Consider the following 20,410-nt stretch of genomic DNA (forward strand, 5'->3'; position numbering starts at 1 on the left):
TTTTCGTGATATGCCAAAAAACATCCAAAGTTCTGCTCCAATGAAGTTATGCTGATTCCAGGAATTCAGCTAAAGGGAATGTGAAAGGACAAATAGTATTATTGTATAAACAAAGCAGTATGGTTAGTCTTCTTAGGTTTTTCATCCTAGCTCCTCATGAGACACATCACCTTTGGAGAAATGAAGGAATACTAGTATATTATCCTAAGACATTTGGGAGTTTTACATTTCTTCACTGTTTCTGTCTGTACTTATGTGCTTTTTCAATGTTACAGAAGAGCAGGAAACAAACTACCCCTGAAGCACGTTAGTTTAGAATATATAGCAAGCTTTCAGTTATTTTTGATCTTTGAACTTCCAGAAGTTTTATTAAGAATAAACACGTAGAATGAGTCTGAAAAAGTACTAATTGTGTTTTCAAGCATTAAAATGCTTATATTTACAGAATCAATTTTTTTTTCTTTGAAAGTATCTTTGAAACTTCAGTCACAGGCTTCTAATTTAGCTTCATTTTTGATCTTCATAGATTGGATTCTGATATTTTTATTCATATAATATACAGACACTGAAATTAATGGATCTTTCTGAGTGAAGTGTGACTTAACATGGGTAAATGGATTAGAATTCTATTTGTGAAGATCATGAGAGTACGTCATTCTGGCTTACGAGAGTATCTCATTCTGACATATATAACATGAACCAATTAAAGGAATGCTGCTGTAAATTTCCTATTTGTTAAACAACTGCTTTGTTCATGTTTAAAAATATTAGGAGTGGCTAAAGTTAATCATTCAGAACCTTAAAAATACTATTTTGGAATTTGAGCAGTATGAGTAATGATATTGACATGTATTTGAGGAAATTATGAGAAAAAGAAAATGACAGGTTAGTCCAAAGAATTCAGGCTCATGAGTGGCATTTGAAAGATTAACTCAGCTGATTAGTCAGGGATGTTTTTTATTTTCTGTGCCTATTTATAGCATAATTTAGACATAGTAATTATAGTTGGTGTTGTATTGTTGACAGACTTATGATATGACCCATCTTATCAGGTGACATTGGTGTTACGCAATATGACCTACAATACATTATTTTGTATTAAGAAATCACGAGAGAGGTATCCTAAATATTTTTAGTCCTTACTATGTGTACTATACTCTCAAATTCATTCTTGACATGCTGTATATTCTCTTTTCATGAAAACTGGCTCTTTACTACAAAGGGTTTATCAAATATTACAGAGAAAGATTACACTATACCTTACTTGCTTGTATACTTATCATATATTCTCCCCAGATTTTGCCCTGAAAAGTTTTGGGATGGCCGTTGTGCATGATCATTCTTTTTCTTTTTTTAAGAAAAAGCTTCCAATATTTTGTTATTAAATTAGTAAAAGGCTTTTCAAATTGGCAAACATTTACCCCTAAACTTATTTTTAGATAGATTTAAGAGTATTAATTCTAGAACAATTTTTTTAAATCAAGAGAATGGACTTTTGGTCTGCTTGCTAAAGAATTTACCACTGTAGTAGCTGGGTATTTCTACTTCATCAATGAATCCATCTTCAAAATACATCATTAAACCAGAGAAATATTTTCTGGCCAGTTATGATGTAAAGAATAATCATGGAGAGATCAGGGGTCTTCTATCAAGTCACAGAAAGAGGCTGACCCTAAGCTAAACTTTCAAAGGTTAAGCAAATCTCGTGACGACCTAACTGTTAGAAACTGTTTTAGTTTTCCTGGCAAACGTATGTTGGTGTAGACAGGGGTAAGCAGATACCAATTCTTTGACTGTAGGAATCGAAGTGATATTAGGAGGGTGTGTGTCTTTGTATACTTGAATACTGTCTGGACCACAGCTAACTGCTATCTCAATTTCTTTTGCAATGCCACACAAGCAACTTTACGGACATAGCTAATTTAGTGGGTGATTTTATTCTTATGGTTGGTTCTCTTTTTTTCATAAAGAAAGGGTAGTAAGGAACTTTTCCTACTAACAAGGGCTTTGTGCAATCATTTATGGCCCACCTGCTTATGTGTGGTGAGTAAACACCCTGAATTTTCTTCAGGATTATATGGATGAGTATGAAGAACGCAGAGGGAAAGGAAGCTTTCCTGCTATGATCACTCCAGCTTATCAAAATGCCAAGAAAGCAAATGAATTGGCAAGTGATGTAAGTATGAAACCTGAATCAATACAATTCATAAACAATTAAAAACAGCAGTTTGTCAGAGCAATGCCTAGGAGCAGAATGCTAAAATTACACTTGAGAAGTAAACAACAATGACATTTCCCTGCATTGCTGGGAACTGGATGACTCGAGGATTAATAATATCCATTAATATGAGGGGACACAGCTCCAGCTTGCATGAGGGAGGAGAGGGATGCAGCAACTAATGGGAATCCCTACTGTTAGGTTAACCCTCCTGGCAAATCTGCACCTGTATTATTAATGCAACCTTCAACTGCCTTAATCATCCTGTGGACTACTGTGTTATTCCCAGTAGTGAGTAAGTGGAGGATGAATGAGCTGAACTGGTTTTGATATTCTGATGTATCATGCCTTTAGCACAAAGCAAGTCATAGGGAGGAAAAGAAACCATAGAGTATGACATTGTCACTTCATAAGACCGAGCTTATTTCTACTCTGGTGATTTTTAGTTTTGGGTGGTGAGCTAAAGAATTGTGGTGGTGTGTGACTCTTGCATGCAGCTCACTGATCAAAGAGCCTCAGCCCTGCTAGAGGAGATCATTTCTAATAGTGACAAAAATGAGCCAGTCTGCTGGTCAATACCCTTCTGTTGTTGCTGCTGCGAAGGCTTCCTGTAAGTGACAACTTCTGTATTCTGGACATCAATAGCCCTTTGGGGCTATTTGAGCTGATGGGTTCAGTCTATTTTTGAAAGAGCTAACAAATGGTTGAGTCTTTCAGTATGTACCAGCCTGGATGACATGCCAGCAGTAAACTAGACTGAAAAGGATCCACCATATTCTAGTACTTAAATTTATGACTGAGAGAATATAAAAAGCCTGAGACCTCCAGTAACTGATCACCATTTGATGACAAGTCCAATGATTCTCTGTTTAAATGTGAAATATTTAACCTTCCCACTTAAAGTTGCCAATTTTGTAGGTTTTCAAAATGCTAAAGGTCAGCACTTCCGATATGAATTTGTAATATTTGGAGTGGGGAGGAGGATTCGTGTATGGCAGTAACATTAGCACACTAGACTACTTGTCAAGCTGCTTATTTCTTTACAGCCTGGGAAGCTGTGTGCAGACTTGGAAAACAAAAGCAAATTGACTAAGCACTTCAGCACATTTCAAATCATTTGTTATTTTTTATGTTATGAATCTGATTTTTGAAGCAAAATATGTAACATTATGAGGTGAAGAGCCTAAGCATCTCCTTGTATGTAAGAAATATTGACATATATATTTGTTGGAGAGAGTTTGGCAAAAGGCCATTATAGGTATTATTTCTCTTCACCCATCCTAGCCCAATTTAAGTCAATGACCAGATATCTAAATTAAACTAAGAGATTCCTCATGTCAATGTCTGTTTATTTAGAAGGAAAAATATAATTGTCTTTAAAACTTTAGAAATGCAAAAAGACACAGCTTATTCAAAAAGCAGGTTCCTACAAAAAGAAAGTTCACAAAGAGCTTGGTCACTATCTGCAATTCTCTCACCAGAAGGCTAAAATTAAAGTACTGAGAATTAACTTCAGTGGTGGAAGAGCACACAGGCTCCAGCCAGTCACTAGCCGGAATCTCCTCGTTGTCTGTTCAAGCTACAAACAACAGCCAATGCTGTTCAGTCCACATAAAGGAAAACTGATTTAAAAAAATGTTGAAGTGAAGTGGCTTGGCAAGGGATGAGGACTTGTGATTTTCTGTGTGGTTTATTTTAGGAAGTAACAACTTAAAATTTTTCAGCTTAACAAGTTCTGTTTGCTTATGAAAGCATCTTATCCTAGCTCATAAAGTCAGTATAAGTAGCGTTGAAAAGGTATGTGTCTATTTTATAATTTTCCTACTTTTTTTTTTTTTTAGATAAAATACAAGAAAGATCTTTCCAAGATGAAAGGTGCAGCTCACTTTCACTCCCTAACAGCCCAAGACAACTTAGTCCTTAAACAAGCCCAGAGCGTTAACAAGCTTGTCAGTGAGGTAAGGAGATAAACTGATCTATGAACAGAGGTCGGAGTGACCCATGCAAACATTTGTGTGTGATGAATAAGGGCTACAAATATAAAAAGCTCTCCCTCTTACTATCTAGTAACTATCAAAACTGGTCTGTGTGCAGCCCAGTAACTGGGGAGAAAGATGCAAGAACAGTTCTTCGGATGCTTTTACCTGGCACTTCCAATGATCCATGCACAAGTAAGGCAAATTACACTGGGAAAGCACGTCTAGTTCTGGCCGCATGCAAAAGTCTAAGAAAGCTCTGTACTGTGCTCTTAATGCACTGTGAGATTATAAACATAAATGCCTTAGGATGTCTTGGGAGTGTATATTGCAGTTTTTCAAAGGAGGATATAATGATAATTAAAAAATAATACTAATACATCCAAAATTTCTATAACTGTGTTAATGCAATTTTCTTTTTTCTTCCATTCTGTAAAAGACTGGCTTACTGATAATACAGCCTTCCTCTACTTGGTGTTACGGAAGATTGCTAGGGAATTCTCAATAGATTCCGTTTTGTTAATTTATTTATAGTGTCCTATCAGCTATATAGCTATTAATAAATGTGAGTTTCAGGAGCTTCCCCATGACAGTTTAAAAACTTTTACTCTTGAGATGTCAAAGTCAAAAATTTTCAATAATGAAAAAGCCCTGGAGGTAGGACTGGAAGGGGCCTCCTGGGCCAGTGATTCCTGGCTCCTGCTATTTCAGCACAGTATCATATAATCCTCTTCTTATTTCTAGGCTACATTTATTCCTGTCCCTCTTATTAGCATTGTGTTTTGTGCAAACATTGTCCCTTAGTTTAAAAAGTTCTTCTTCCTGCATAGTGATTATCCTTCTGAGATATTTATAAGCAGATGTCATTTTCTTCTGTCTGCCTTTATTTTCCCAGAATAAGCAAGCCAAATTCTTCTAATCTCCTCTCACAGTCCTTCACTGCAGCTGTTAAGGCTGAGTGCATGTTCTTTAAACAGGAATGATTGTAAGAGCGCTTAAGTTCCTGATGAGGTCCTGCTGGAACCTGGTACATAGCATACGCACTTACAGTCCCTGCTCCAAAGTTTTCTCTTGCTCCTGCCTTGGACTGCATTTGCCTTTTCCATGGCTGTATCACTTTGTCAACTTGCCATCATTCTGTGGTCAGGCTACATGTGAACAATTTTCTCTTTCTCAGCCTTTCCAGATGATGAGCTCTTACAACTGAAATTTTTGTGACTAGTCCTCAAGTATATTAACTTCTACACTGCTGAATTTAGTCGCATTTCTATTACCCCAGTCTCCACAACCTTTTAATATGACCTCCAACATTCCTTTGAACTGACAGTGCCTCCCAGATGTCATCACCACATTCCTACTTCAGTGCAAGAATAGTAATAAATAAATAATAATAATCAACCTGGATCGGTCTTTAAACTTGTTCTGAGGAATTCTGCTAGTAAACTTCCTCCTTTTGTATCCTTCCTGTTGAAAATTACCCATTGCTCTTTTTCCTTTAGCCTCGTCCACACCCACCTTTAAAATTCCTTCATAGATCTCCGGTTTTGTTAGTACTTTTCCACCTGGCACTGTCCCATACACTTTGAGGCCCAAATGAATGAGGTTGTTTGCATTTTTTCCTGCCTATAAACTTGTTGCCGTTCTTGTTATTTAGTGGGCCCTTGCTCTCTTTTTATTTATATAGCTGAATGACTTTTTGCCATATTATTTTCTTTAAAATTAGATGTTTAAATATACTGCAAAGTTTTGTTATTTTTAATGGCTACAAAAATAAATAGATCCTTTCACTAAAGATGAACTTGCCTGCTGTAACAGTTGAGGATCATATTTCTTGCTATTTACAACTCTGCTGTGGTGGTAGAGAGAAAAAAAATCCTACAGTTTTGAAACGTGGGTCTCTGTCTCCAGGGTAATGTGGATCTCTATGCCTCTGTATTTACAGAGGACTAACAAACCAGTTTCTGAAAAATGTGGTCCTTCAAGGTGCTAGCGTAGGAGATTCAGAAACCAAGCGGCGTAATGTTATTGGTGTCCTTTGGAACTTTTGATACCAAAGTGTCTAGAAGATATATCACCTCTTGTTGTCCAGGGTAGAACTGAGTGTATGAAACTAATCTTCATATTCATTTTCATTATATGCCATCTGATAAGAGTCACATATCAAAGTCTCTGAACAGTGGGCCTGGCTAATAAATAATGTATGTTGGCACTTGCTAGGTTAAGTTAAGTTTTTACCATATCTTACCCTTGAGCTTTTTTGTTGCTCAGGTGGAGTATAAGAAGGATCTGGGAAACAACAAAGGCCACAGCATTAACTACTGTGAGACTCCGCAATTCAAGAATGTGAGCAAGATCTCAAAATACACCAGTGATGTAAGTTCTCCATACCTTGTGTGTGGCTTGCTGAAAGCTTAACTTAGTAGCTGCTGGAATTGCAGCTCATGTACTTGTTTGTTCCAGATAGGCCTGCCCTGGGAATTTGATTGTAACTGATTTTAATCTACGTCTGTACAGCACCTACCCCAGTAGCTCTTGATTGACGACTAGGGCTCTTTTTATCTAGGATTATGAAAAGAATTCAAACTAATGTATGGAAGAGAGGTTACTTATAATGGACTGCTAATCCAAAAAAAAATAGCTGTCAGTTGTTACGGTTATCTCTCATAATCTCTTGCTTATTTCATTGTGTATGTCCATTTCTTCAATGGAAAGGTAGACAGAAGATATTTGACCAGAAGATATTTGAGTTAAGGTTGGAAAAGAGTGTAAAACTCTTTAGAGTGTAAAACTAATCAATATTAGTAATGATAGTAATTATATCTCAAGATACTGATAATTTTACATTATACTACTTGATCCCATTGCCTGAAATCCAGGAGGGATGAATCTTTTGTGATACAGATGAAAAGGCAGGGTGGTTAGTCTGTGTTGTTTTGAACTCAAAATGTCTTCCTCTGGGCTTGGTGAAAGCTCCACCAAAACAACCTAGTTTCAGTAAACGGTATTCTGATTGTTAATGTACGAATAATGCTTTCCTCTAACTTTATTCTAATGCTTATCTCTGAAGAAATAATATTCAGCAACAGAATGTGGAGGTATCCCCTTTATGTGTCATCCAAGTGATTTGGGGAATACGTAAATGATGTCTTTTAAAATAGAGAACTCGAAGAGGGTTTTTAGGTTTCACTTTTAAAGTACCAAGGTTGTTGTGGACTCATGTGAATTTCTGTAGTAGTGCAACACTAGTAAATCACAGCTGCAATGATTTGTCTCACTGCTGAAACACATAAAAAAAGAAAAGAAAAAGAAAAAAAAGAAATACATTTTCTCAGAGTATTTTTTCTTTTGTGAATAGCTCAAATACAAAGAAACCTACCAGAACCAGTTGAAAGGTCATTATGAAGGTATTGGCATGGACAAGCGGATGTTACATGCCATAAAAGTTGGCAGCTTGGCAAGCAATGTAAGTCTTTTTCAATTGTACTTGTATAGGTGTTGCTTTTTTGTCCTTAAATGTTACAAGAATGAAATTGATAGAAAACTGAAGATCAAATTGTGTTGATTATCTGAAGGATGGATGTGTTGAGAAGCGGGGAAACTCTGGAAACCCTTTTGTCCTGATTTATACCTCACTGTGTGGAAGAAGCTAAAATAAGCAAATTCAGTGATCTGGCAACATACTGAGCTCCTTCAGTTCTGTTTGACATCAGTAGGAGCTGAGGTTGCTTGGGTCCCCCCTGCCCTGCTGCGAGGGTCAGACCTTTGCTGGAAAAACAGTCTTTAATGAAGATTTCTGGATTCCAATTTAATTTACTGGGTTAGTCAAGAAGCTATTTCATTACATACCATTCCTTCAAGTACATTATTTACAAATCTGTAAGAAGCTTGAGAACTAAGCAGGAAGATAAAAGAGATGTGTCATAGGTGGAAGTTAAGTTAATGCTCCCACTGTTGGCATTGGATTAATTGAGGAGCTGAAAAAGAATCAATTAGTGGCTAAACTATGCAAATAATTTCATTTTCTTTGTCACTGACGACATTGAACTTACTTTGTTTCCTGCATCTAATATTAATATTATTGTTTCTCCTTTCCTCTTGACTGATAATTATTCAAACAAATGACAGCTTAAAAAAAAGAATGTTTATTATTTTTTTTTCTCCCTTGTGTTTCAGATAGCCTATAAATCTGATTACAAACATGACGGAGTTGACTACAATTACCCAGCTACTCTCACTCCTTCATATCAGACAACAAGGAAGCTAGTCCCTTTGAAAGATGTAAATAACTTTATGGGTTTTTATCTATGGCTTGTGTGGCTCATCATCTCTCTGTAGGAGAGATTGTGATGGATTGTATGTGTCAAATGATGATTTAATCATGGGAGCGAACAGCTAGTGATAACAAAGTCAAAGCAAAAACGTGCAGGGAGTCAAGAGGGCTCAGAGGAATAGAAATGCTGCTACCTCCTGTCGTTGGTTTCAGTTCAACACAGGTTGTGCAGTGACATGAAATGAGTTCTGCCTAATCTCTAGTCTCTTTTACAAAAGTTCTCACCATCCTGGGCAGCCTCAACAGCAGCATCAAGCCCTGAAAGGACAAGGAGACTTAAATAGACTTCCCACTCTTTGTGAATTCCCATAAGATAGGTGTTCTGCACAAAGCTCAGTGCAACAGTTAAATTCCATGTTGAAGTTTTAGGCCCCTTTATTGAAGGACCTCCGGTCTGTGCAAGAGAGGGGTTCTCTCCTGCTTGGGGATGAGATACTGATGGAGCAGTGTGAGAGAAACAGTGTACTACTGTGGTTATATGTGTTCTACAGATAAATGGAGGGCATCAGTGTGGAGCCTTTCACAAGCACTAGAGGCTTGCTTGATCTTACCTAACATTAGGAACCTAACCTGTACCTTAACTAGGAGGACAGTTACCATGCATTACTTTCAGAGTCAATGGGAAGAGAGTGGCACTTCTGCAGGGCATTTCAGACTACCTAAGATGTGAATCACCTGTCTTTCCATGGAAAATGCAAGAAGCCAAGGGCAAGATGCCTCACTGAGGCTATTAAAATTATGCGAGATGTAGCTGGACCGAAAGACCCCTTCTAAGAAAAAAATGGTAAATTGAAGAGGCAGAATTGAGAACCTCGACATTTTGGAGGGTGTACTTGATAATACTGCAATTGTAATGTGCACTTATTTCTTCTTCAGTAGTAGCTTCAGTTTTGTCTTTTAAAAGGCAAAAAAGAATTGAAAGAGGTAGCTTCATTATTTAGGGAGTGAGAGTCTTGCATTCTTCAAGAGGACAAAGTGAATGTGTTAGTTATTAACTACTGGCCTTGGGACTCCTCTAAACTACTTGATGATCATCATGTAGTTACTACTGCAACTGATTCTTTGTGGCCAGCTAATTTACATGGTCCCAAACCAGATGCTAACTATTAAATATGTAGTCACATAGAGTAATGAAATGTTTATAGTGGGCAGAACTAATTTCTGCATTTTTGACATGAGTTCAGGTTTATTAAACTGGCACCTTTCTTCTTTTTCAGAAGGTTAGAAGCAAAAATAAATACACATATTCAGCTAAAAGAAAATTATCACTTTCTGATGAAGTAAAACCCCAGCTCTCTCTGCAGAGGAGCAAATGAATTGCTTTAAGTACCTTGGTCACTTTGGACCTGTGAGATAATTCAGGCCTTGTGCCTAATGTTTGTTATTACGGTAGAAAGAAGAAAGTTTCTGAGGATAATTCAGCTAAAAAGGATAGTTCAAATAGTTTCAGTAACTCAAAGTCTTTAGAAATACACTCCACTTTTTTGAAAAAAAGCGTTCTTGAGGAACTGGTTTTAAAAATGTGACGTGCAGTGTTTGCAAAGTGGTGATTAACTACAGTGACTATTAATTAAGGCCTATAGAGAATGATAATTGTGTCCTGTAGTGTGACACTGAGGCCTTTGGCAGCAATAGTTTTAAAAGAAAGCTTCTCCATGATATTTTATCTTGCATAATTTGGGGATTTAATGTATTTCTTTTTATAGCTTGTTATTGCTGCTACCATGCTAATGTGTTAGAAATTTAGTGGACTCTAAAATGGCTGACATTGGAATGACTTTTTTGTGCCATATATGTGTCTCCCTTCCCTTATCCGCTACACAAAATTCTTACCGCACAAGGAGCTTCTATGATTAATTATTGTATTAAAAGTCAGTAAAGACAAAGTATAAGAGAGTTCATTTGCTCTGTCCTGTATTATACTGGACAGACTTCCCTATAAAGGAATGTTATATTATTAAGATAAAAAATAGTCTGACTGATGGTTAAGGGTATGCGTTTTATAGACTGTTTTATAGGTACCAGCTGAAATGGCATCTTTTTAAGAAATTGTTTTTTAGTGGGGGATAGGGGTTGTAACTGAAATTCATTTTCAAAATGGAATAGAAATTGTGATTTTGGCCCAGGAAGTTTTCAGAGCGTTAACTACAGATCCTGGCCTTTTTTCCCTTCTGAATTTATTACGATTTAAGTGGTGACATATCCAGCCTATTAGCTAACAAAACCGTCTACTCAGTCTCTCATTTTCCAGTCTGAACATTTCTGTCTTTATTAGATCTTATTTTTTATTTTTAATTAGGTAAACTACAGGCAAAGCATAGACAAGCTGAAGTACAGCTCTGTTACAAGCACGCCACAAATTGCTCAAGCCAAAAGAAATGCACAGCAGCTCAGTGATGTAAGTTCTGTCATTGTTAGCCATGTTTGTTAATTAGAATTAGGAGACAATTTTATTTCACCTATGAAAAATTTGTAGTTCTTAAGTTTTTTTAATTGTTGATAATTAATCAGCAGATTTACAAAGAAAACAGTAATACAAACTGAATGAAATCACTTCCAAAACTGTAGCAAGCATAGCATTAAATCAGTAAGATATAATACTTTCCTCCATTTTTTAAAGTTGTGTAAGTGTCTTTTGTAAGGAATCTTATCTTCTTTGCATTTGTTAATGCTTGTTTTTATAATTTTTATATTTTTATGATTGACTTCTACTCAGTTATTTATAGTAAAATATTCTATTTGTAGAACAATTATTCTATTTCCTACTACACAGGAAAAAGTTATAACTGCCTTAGTACCTCCAATGTATTTATGATGTCAACCTTAACTATGACTGTATCTGTAACATATGGCACTAATAGCCTGAAATTCAACAGTAGTTAGTCAATGTAACTGGCATATTGTTTGGTGAGTTGAAATAACTGAGGCTGGGTTTTTTTTTTTGTTTCTTTCTTTTTCTAATGTATGGTAGTTGAACTATCGAGCTCAATATGAGAAGACAAAAACAAATTACACTCTACCTCAGGATGTACCTCAGTTAATCAAGGCAAAAGCCAATGCTGAATTATACAGTGAGGTAAGCCAAGGTATACATGTTACCCTTGAAAGAGAGAAATAAATGTAAAGATAATGACACTATTTCTGGAAGCATTCAGCATTTCTAATCTGTCTTTACTAAGGAGCATGAGATACAGTAACCTGAGCAGATAGGCATACAATCTCAAGTACAATGAAACTGGTAGACTTTTTTCAAGATCTTTTCAGATGACTTGAATTTGTTTAATAAATAAATGTACTCTTCACGAAGTTAACTGCTTCTGTGGTAGTGTTTATATGCAGATTAAAGATTTACACAGCCACAATAACTCAAAGCCCATTGAAGTCAATGGAAAGAATCACAGTTAACTTCAGTGAACTTGCATCAAGCCCACTGTTTGTTGCCATTCATATTTTGTCACAATATTTAGTGTCTTATTTAGAGCCTCGGGTGTTAAAATCAAAGCACTTGCATGAAAATTGTAACTTTTATTTAATTTTTAAAGTAATTTTTGGGCCTTCATTGTTGTAGGCAGTGTTTGGAAAAATAAGCAAGACAAATAAATACAAATGTAGTAAAACCTCCAAACTTATTACTGGTGTAACTGTTATTTTTGAGCCTGTTTTATAATTTTTTGTGGTTTTGAGCTGGCATTACTGCAAGCTTTTCCTGGCCTATTCTTCCTCTTAGTTAGATTTGAGTTGTATTGGTGGATTTTTGTGGGGCAGCACTCCTTGCGCTTGTGATGCGTTGAGATGCATGCTCACTATTAGATAATAGTGAAATATAGCAATGCCAAAAGACACATCCAGCAAACAGGGATTCATGAATACTTCTTTACATGTGTGCATATACTTGTAAAGCAATATGCTTGATCCCAGCCTACTGAAATTTAGTGTGGAACCATCTCAAAAATAGCTTAAACAGTCAGTACTGTAACTTCCATTAACTTTCTGAACTTAAGCATGCGACTCATGGTCTTCGTCTGTATCTGTGTTTTACTGTGTATTGTGAGCATACTTTTGAGGCAAACCTCCTGATTGTCCTTACTTCCCTGATCTTTGGTTTGCATCGAGGAGTGGTCTAAAGCACACAAACTAGATACCTTTTGAATGAAACCAAACTGAAAGATGCGCTCCAGGAGCTCACCTAAAGAACTCCGGCTTCAAATAGGCATTCAGTGAATGGACCCCACCAGCTCTGATTTGGGGAGGGGAAAAAAAAAAAAAAAGAAAAATCCTGAAATGTGTACAGTATGCTATCTTGTTATTAACACCAGTTGTTCTGCTTCAGAGATCAGTTCCTGTTGATCTGTAGTATTTGCAAATGTAAACATAATCACAGGCACTTTTGAAAATCCCACTGAAATCTAGAGTTATTGCTGCATATTCTGGGATTAAAAGTGACTGTGAACTCTAAGAATAAAACTCTTGACTCATTCCTAGGCAATTAATTAACCCAAAATGATAATGAGCTGTGACTTGAGAGAATTCCAGTTTGTGCATTGAGTATATTTATACTTCTGTTTTGCTCTTTGCTGTTTCCATGTTCACTTGAAGTTCTTGTATGTTTGTGTGTTAGTGACATGTTGCTGTCTTTTCTTTCTCAGATTAAGTACAAAGAAGGCTGGGAGAAGAGTAAGGGTCAGGGCTTTGAAATGAAGCTCGATTCTCTGCCTTTACTTGCTGCCAAAGCTTCAAGGGATCTTGCTAGTGAAGTAGGTTGTATTTAATTACTTAGGAATTATTCTCTACCATAAGTTGCTATAGCACAGGGAAATAAAGCTTAGCTCACTTCATTTGGGTTTTTAAGCCCTGCATTTGACTGTTGCCTATTCATCTTTCTCAAAGGCTGAACAGCTGGAAACTTTCTCAGTCTCTGATATGAAATTTCACTCTCTTAAATTTATTTTTTTTAAAATAAAGGTGTACGTAAGGAAGCAAAGCTTGCAAAAGGACAATAGCTGAGTCCTCCCATGGAATAGAGTAGGGTAGAAGAGTTTCATGCTAACAGAACACTACCCCTTATCCTCCCCATTCCCTTCCCCCATTGAGAGAGTCAAATCTTGAATTTCTTGCTTAGTTTTTACCTGATTGGTTTCTTACCTTTTGCTTTAAGAACCTTACTAAGTGATATACTTGGACAGAGAAAAATGAAAATAACCCAGATAATTTAGTTATTCAGAAGACTTTAAATCTATAAACATAAGCATCTCAAAGGAGCGAGCCTTAAAAGAATGAGGTTAAAGCAAACAAAAATAAGGTCAGTCTAGCGCCTTTGGGAATTTCAGAGAAAATATGGGAAGTCTGAAGTGACTAAATGAGAATCACACTAGGCCCTTGTAAATTTTGACCACCCAAATGGCCAGTGACAAAAATATTTCTGTCTCTGGGGTAACTGACAAATGATCTTTAACTTAAACTATTTTTTTTTACCAAAGGTTAAATACAAAGAAGAATATGAAAGAACAAAAGGAAAAGCAATTGGAACCAAAGATTCAAGACTTTTGCACTCTCTGCAGGTGGCCAAGATGAGTAGTGAGGTAAATTATTTATTTCTCCTGTTTAAAAGGTGTTTTTAATAATTATAAATCTTTCATCAACTCTACACCACCCACCACCATTACTATAATAAGTCCTGGGAAGCCTTTGATAAAAATTGGTTTCCTTCCCCAATCTGTTAATCTACAGTGAATACACAGTGCTCTTGTTCTTGCGGGGAATTTTGGGATGTTGGTGTTGTTCTTATATTGAGGCAAGAAAATAACATCATTCTACTAAAAACCCCAGTATAAACACTTCTATTAGAACTTTCAAGTAGATAGAACTATATTGTAAAAGAAGGTGTACTGTGGTAGAGAGGGTGTCTCTAGACTCTGCAAAATCCATTTTGCATCTGTTTTATGGATTCCTCATAACACCTGATTTCTGCATGTGTTTTGCCTACTATGCATAAGTATCCCAGTAAGAGTCAAGATTTGGGGTAGGTTTGGCTTTGCAATGTGCTGATACAGGCAACTTCTTTTCATTCCTCCTTTTTCTAGGTTGCCTACAAAAAAGATTTTGAGGCGAGTAAGACCCGTTTCCATCTGCCTATGGATATGGTAAACCTGAAGCATGCTAAGAAAGCCCAGGCACTTGCTAGTGACCTAGATTACAGAAAGAGACTCCACGAGTACACAGTGGTTCCAGAAGATGTGAAGACAAAATGGGCCAAGAAGGCTTATGGACTCCAGAGTGATGTAAGATAATATATATTCAACAATTTAATTATTACAAACAGTATGAGTGTTTAAAGAGTTTTGCAGTATTTGACACTACGTCTAATTTAATGTAGACACTATTTGATTTGTAGAATGACTTCTTAAAATGTCTTCAGACTGTACTTTTCTTTTGAAACTTGAAAGTGTGCACATGTTCACATGCAAACATTGTATCTGTGCCCCTCATGCTAATAAATGTCCTTTTCCTATACAGCTTCAATATAGGTCAGATCTGCTGTGGATGAAAGGAGTTGGGTGTATCAGAGAAGGAAGTCTTAATATAGAACAAGCCAAAAAGGCAGGAGATTTGATCAGTGAGGTAAGCAAAGTGCTCTGGCTGTTGTCTATTCAAAGGCTTATGCACACTTATTCCACTACATTGTGTAGAATAGTTAAAGAATTCCTAATACTGGAAATCTGAGAACTGGAAGAGCTGATGGACATAGTAGAGATGTAGTACAGGGCAGTTTGGGAGAACCTGCGTTGGAGGTAAAAAATTACGTTTTCCCATTATATGATTATTGATTTCTGTCAAGACTGTGAGGCAGAATTCCCTGTAACTGTGCTTCCATCCCTTTTTAGTCACCTGTCCGTTTTGCTGAGCAGCATTGGAGAGATTTGGAGCTTCCTTTGGGATGTGCTCCATGAAGTACATAGACTTTTAAGGAGCAGTGCTGAAAAATTAGATATTTGACAGCTACGTTTGGAAACTTCCTTGCTCTTCAGCAAATAAGTGCTGTGCCTTTACTGGCAGCTTCAGCCTGTGCTGCTTTTCTTTGCTTTCTCTTGATTAATTCATGGTTTTGCACTGCCATTAACCTTATGGAAGTACACTTCCTCAGCTGCTTAGCTGTGTTTGAGTTGTCTCACTAGTGCTAGGAAAGCTAGAGGATAGAAAGAAGAATAAATTAGGAGAAGTTTGACAAGATGGATAAAATCCCACTTAGTACTGGAGGAAGGAACAGAAGCCTGTTAGTTACTGGAGATCACACTCTCTGATACCTTGGGTCTCTGACGTTCACTCACTGCTCTTGCAAGGGGAAAAAATACATCTTAGAAACAAAAGAAGAGCAGCTGCTCTCAGATCCAGTGTCTTGCTAGAGAGAGACTGACATCTGCTGCTGTGGTGTGCTGTGGTAATAATCACTTCCACAAATATTTAATCCATAATGATCTGCCTTTTCATTTTGGTGCCTTGTAAGGCCAACAGATGGCTGACAGTCACTTAAACTGGAAACTCGTGGGTATTATTTTAGAGATCTCTATTGCCCTGCAGAGTCTGGAGTTTTGTCATTTCTTTGCAGAATGTCTCTACATTGTGTTCTATGCAATATGACAAAACATGCTGTTTTTTAATCTACCTCCCTCCCTTCCACATTCCTAAAATAAAGCAAAGAGCACCTCTTTGAAGTGTTGCATGCTTTTTTAACTTTTGTTTTGTGTTCCCCTAGCAGAGTTACAGTGTAAACTGATCCGTTCACCCATCAGTTCAAACAGAAGTATTTCTCTCCTGAAATGCCAGATAATGAAAAAATACACTTACACCTTTCTTAGGTGGAATGTGCCACTTCATTGTTGAACTGTTAAAATTAGAAGTCGACTAAACTATACAAGAAGTATATTGTACTATCATACCGAGATCTTCAAATAGTGTTACATTTCCCAGTACTGTCTCAAAGACAGCAAGAAATGTTTAGCTTGCTCTGAAAGGAGAGACCAGCAATGCTCAGGCAGAGAGTTTGATTCAAAACAGCCCTGATCCAAAACCGGTGTCAGTGGAAAGTCAGTGGATGTTTTTCTATTTGCTGCAATGTGTTTCAGATAGAAAACAAAAGTAAGGGCAATCTTATTTATCAAACTAGGAGTGTTAGTCTCTCTGCAAATTTGACCATGCAAATAGATGTTTATAAAAGTTATTGGTACCAAAGGCTGGATGGAACGGGAGGTTTCTTCCTATATCCAAGTCTAGAGCCTTGTGGTCTCATGGCTGTTACTCCCAGAAAAGCTTGACTGCAGTGTCTGTGCTGAACCGTCTTTTGAAAAGAACTGGGAGATGTTGAACTACAGATCTTGAACTAAAGATACTTTTAGGACACTAGAGGGAGAAAAGTGTAAATCAGCAGAACTAAAATTGCCCTTCCTGTTTCAATTTAATCGATAATTTAAGAATATCCTGATAATTTAAAAATATCTCGGTAACATTGATGTACCGTGATTTAAACAATACATGCATGTGCTTGAGAAGTCTTATGTAATAAAGTGTGATGGTAACATTGGCTACGTAGCTCACATGGTTTCTTGGACACTAACTTAAATCATAGCCAGTTTGTGAAGGACACAGCAATCCATGTGCAGTCTAGATCCTGTAGATATAGCTAGTGCATCTAGCACCAATGAGTAGTTCTGCAGTGTCAACAACAATGCATTTAGCAGGTCTATTGTACTATTCACCGCTGTGGTCCTTCCAGCAGACGATATTAGCGCTGTAAAGTATTTGGAAGTTTATTTTGCTGATCCCTGTACTAAAACTGTCTTGGGAATTTACAGGGGACTTCTGCCTCTTATCAGTAATGCACTGTTTGAAAGTACTAAATTTTTTGTGAAGGTAAATATTGTAGCAACTTCTGCGTAACCTGCTTTAATTTGATGTAGAAAAAATACAGACAGAAGGCTGATGCTCTGAAGTTCACCAGTGTGGCTGACAGTTCTCAGATCAAACATGCCAAGAAAAGCCAAGAACTGCAAAGTGATGTGAGTCCCTGATTGAATTTTTCTTTTTGCAGATATTTTATTGCCAATATGCTCATTCTTGAGGTATATATGCTTTGTGGGGGGAAGGGGAACAGACGACCCAATCATGAAACCTTCCAGTATTTCAGATTCTTTGGGATTTATTTTTAAGGGTTTTTATTTGTTTATTTGATGAATCCTCTCTGAATTCTCTCAGCTAGAACAGATACCTCTACAAGACAGTCTTAGGTCGCTTGTTGATAGCTCAGGCAGCAAGTCTGTAAACTGGATTCAAGTAACGCTGAAATATGTCTGTGAGAGGTTACCTGAGTATTCCTGAGGTGTTAGTATCTTGTAGACCAAGATAGGCTATCAATGAGATAGGGAGGAAGCAAGCAGGAGGGAAAACAGAGTATTCCCCTCTGATCGTTAGACAGCACTTCAAAGAAAAGTAGACATCATCAGAGACAAGTATACATCCAACCCAAGTTCTGTGTTCCTCTCCACTGAAGGCTATATCGGACTATTTTAAATTATATCTGCCATGTTAGACTGCACCTTCTTCAGCTGTTGCTGTTAAGCTACTTTTAGTAAAACAATAAAATAGACACATTTTCCCAAACTGGATGCCTTCAAAATGCTCCCTGTTCTTTCATATGGCCAAGATGGTATCTGAGAATTCCTAGCAGGACCTAGCTGACAGCAGCTCACTTTCAACTTCCCGAAACAGTACAAACCTGTTGCTGAAATTACTGATCAGCTAATGTAGGAACAGTAGTGCAGTAGTGCCTTGCCAGGGTCCTTTTTTTTTTTTTTCCTTTTAACATGTTGGGTCTTGAACTGGAGATACTGACATCTTCTCAGTTGTTACATGAATGATCTTTTAGCTACCTTATTTCCTCTTTTGCTCCTCTGTCTCAGTAAAAAACCTGGCACTTACTTAGGTGAAAGTATTGTGTGTTTCAAAGATGAAACCAGCATGAATCAGAAGAGAACGCTGGTCTGCTGACTTCCAGTACTTCCTATGTACTGAATAATGCTGCCTTGCTGTATGTGTGCTGAGGTCAGTTTAGTAGCCCTGGACTTAGAGCTTTACAGTAGGGAAAACATTTTTTTTCTTTTCTGTGAGATACAAGAAATTTAACACTTGAGGAAATGGGGCATCTTTTCATAGCTTTTCAACTGCTCCTCCAACGGTTTTATGGGGTTCTGAAGCAGAGCAGCTCATCTCTGTTAAAATTGTCCTGGTATATAAAGTGGAGATGTTTCCTACTTGGGTTGTAAGTATCCTTGATATTTTCATTTAGAAATGAATTGGAATGTTAGTCCCTGATGGAGTCTTATGTAGGCAATTATCTATACATCACAAATTTTCTCTGCAGGTTCAAGCTCTTAGTGTTCTTCACTTCATGCCTAAAATTCACTATTACTATGTCCCACTAAACATGTTTTATTCCACCTGAAAAGTAGCTGCATTCTAATATTGGATGAAATATTCTTGCATACATTTTGTACCGAGTATGAATTCATGTCAGCTTTATAGCCAGTTAAGTAACTAACTTTAGGAAAGAGATATAGGGTATCCTGGAGCACCTATTGTTTCACTGCTGACATTTAACCATGACTAATTAGGTGAGCTTGGCTCTTTGGGTCAGCTTTTAAATTCAGACTAAGTAGGAAAAAAATCCTGATGCTAAAGACTAATTCACCAAGTAAATTAACCCTAGTAAATCCTTGAATATTTGGGGTGTTTTGATCAGTATTCCTCTGAAACTAAGCATAGACTATTATTTGTTAACCATGCTTTACCTTCTGTGGACAGGTTGCCTACAGGTCAGGAAAAGAGCAGTTCCTTCATCAGTACACCATCAGCAAAGATGATCCTGTCTTCATACTGGCCAAAGCAAATGCTGCAAATATCAGTGAGGTACTACGGAAGAAAATGGGTTGGATTCTTTCACTCATGTGAATAGTTAAAGCTGCTGTTGAAATGTTTGTTCTGTAGGTAATAGGCCCTTTCTCTGAGATGGTCTGAATGTTTTAGGTATACAACCTTTATAGTCAAATTATTTACTCTTGATTAAATACACAGTGCATCAGCTGCACTGAAGACTTGTCACTATTAGGGTTTGAAGCTGTTTGTTTTCCACATGGTTACCTTCACTCAGAAAGAGTGGTCAGTGGCAAATCAACATTTTCAATGGAACCAGTGAGATAACGTGTACAGTATCCACTGGTATGTAAACACAGATACCGGGATCAGATCATTAGACGTATGGTCACTGGTTCAGGGATTGCATGCCTGGTGGAGTGTGTGCCAGTCCGATGTTTCTTGAGAGCTTTGACTGTAACTATAAAACAGATAGAGTGTATTGATAGTAATAAAATCATTGTGTTATTGTTATATTTTTAGAAACTGTACAAGAGTGGCTGGGAGAAACAGAAGGAAAAAGGATTTGAGCTGCGTCTTGATGCTTTGTCTTTCCTGACGGCTAAAGCAAAGAGGGATCTGGCAAGTGATGTGAGTAGGGACTCCATTAGCCTTCTTCATTTTTAGGACAACTGACATTCCAGGTCGCTACCAGAGTGTTGAGGATGTCACTTCTGTCTCAGTGCCCTGAGCTCTGTTAACACTAAAGAGCAGGAGGAATTCTTTGGGTGACTGGCATTCCATAATTGGCCAGAAGATTTGCTCTGAGCAATTTTTTTTTTCCTCCCCACATGCTGACTGTGTTTTTTCTGTTCCTATTTTGACCTGAGGGTGAATTTTAGAGCTCAAAATGAAGTAGAAATCTCCTGTGAAACATTGTCACTTAATACATTTAAGGCTGGCCAGAAAAGTCCTGAAAGAATCGTC

The 20,410-nt window shown here is 37.2% G+C and overlaps 1 protein-coding gene across 1 annotated transcript in view; it reads left to right on the forward strand.

The window, feature by feature from the left end:
- Window positions 1–20,410, forward strand: part of NRAP (nebulin related anchoring protein) — a 55,546-nt gene that overhangs the window by 10,167 nt on the left and 24,969 nt on the right. Inside the window, exons 10-23 of the mRNA XM_009668651.2 lie at window positions 2,072–2,176; window positions 4,060–4,176; window positions 6,463–6,567; window positions 7,550–7,657; window positions 8,368–8,472; window positions 10,824–10,922; window positions 11,496–11,600; window positions 13,171–13,278; window positions 14,002–14,103; window positions 14,605–14,802; window positions 15,038–15,142; window positions 17,476–17,574; window positions 19,376–19,480; window positions 19,967–20,074. Coding sequence (XP_009666946.1) covers window positions 2,072–2,176; window positions 4,060–4,176; window positions 6,463–6,567; window positions 7,550–7,657; window positions 8,368–8,472; window positions 10,824–10,922; window positions 11,496–11,600; window positions 13,171–13,278; window positions 14,002–14,103; window positions 14,605–14,802; window positions 15,038–15,142; window positions 17,476–17,574; window positions 19,376–19,480; window positions 19,967–20,074 — 1,569 coding nt within the window. The remainder of the gene's footprint in view (window positions 1–2,071; window positions 2,177–4,059; window positions 4,177–6,462; window positions 6,568–7,549; window positions 7,658–8,367; window positions 8,473–10,823; window positions 10,923–11,495; window positions 11,601–13,170; window positions 13,279–14,001; window positions 14,104–14,604; window positions 14,803–15,037; window positions 15,143–17,475; window positions 17,575–19,375; window positions 19,481–19,966; window positions 20,075–20,410) is intronic.

This window comes from Struthio camelus, chromosome 7, assembly GCF_040807025.1.
Source record: "Struthio camelus isolate bStrCam1 chromosome 7, bStrCam1.hap1, whole genome shotgun sequence".
Classification (NCBI taxonomy): domain Eukaryota; kingdom Metazoa; phylum Chordata; class Aves; order Struthioniformes; family Struthionidae; genus Struthio; species Struthio camelus.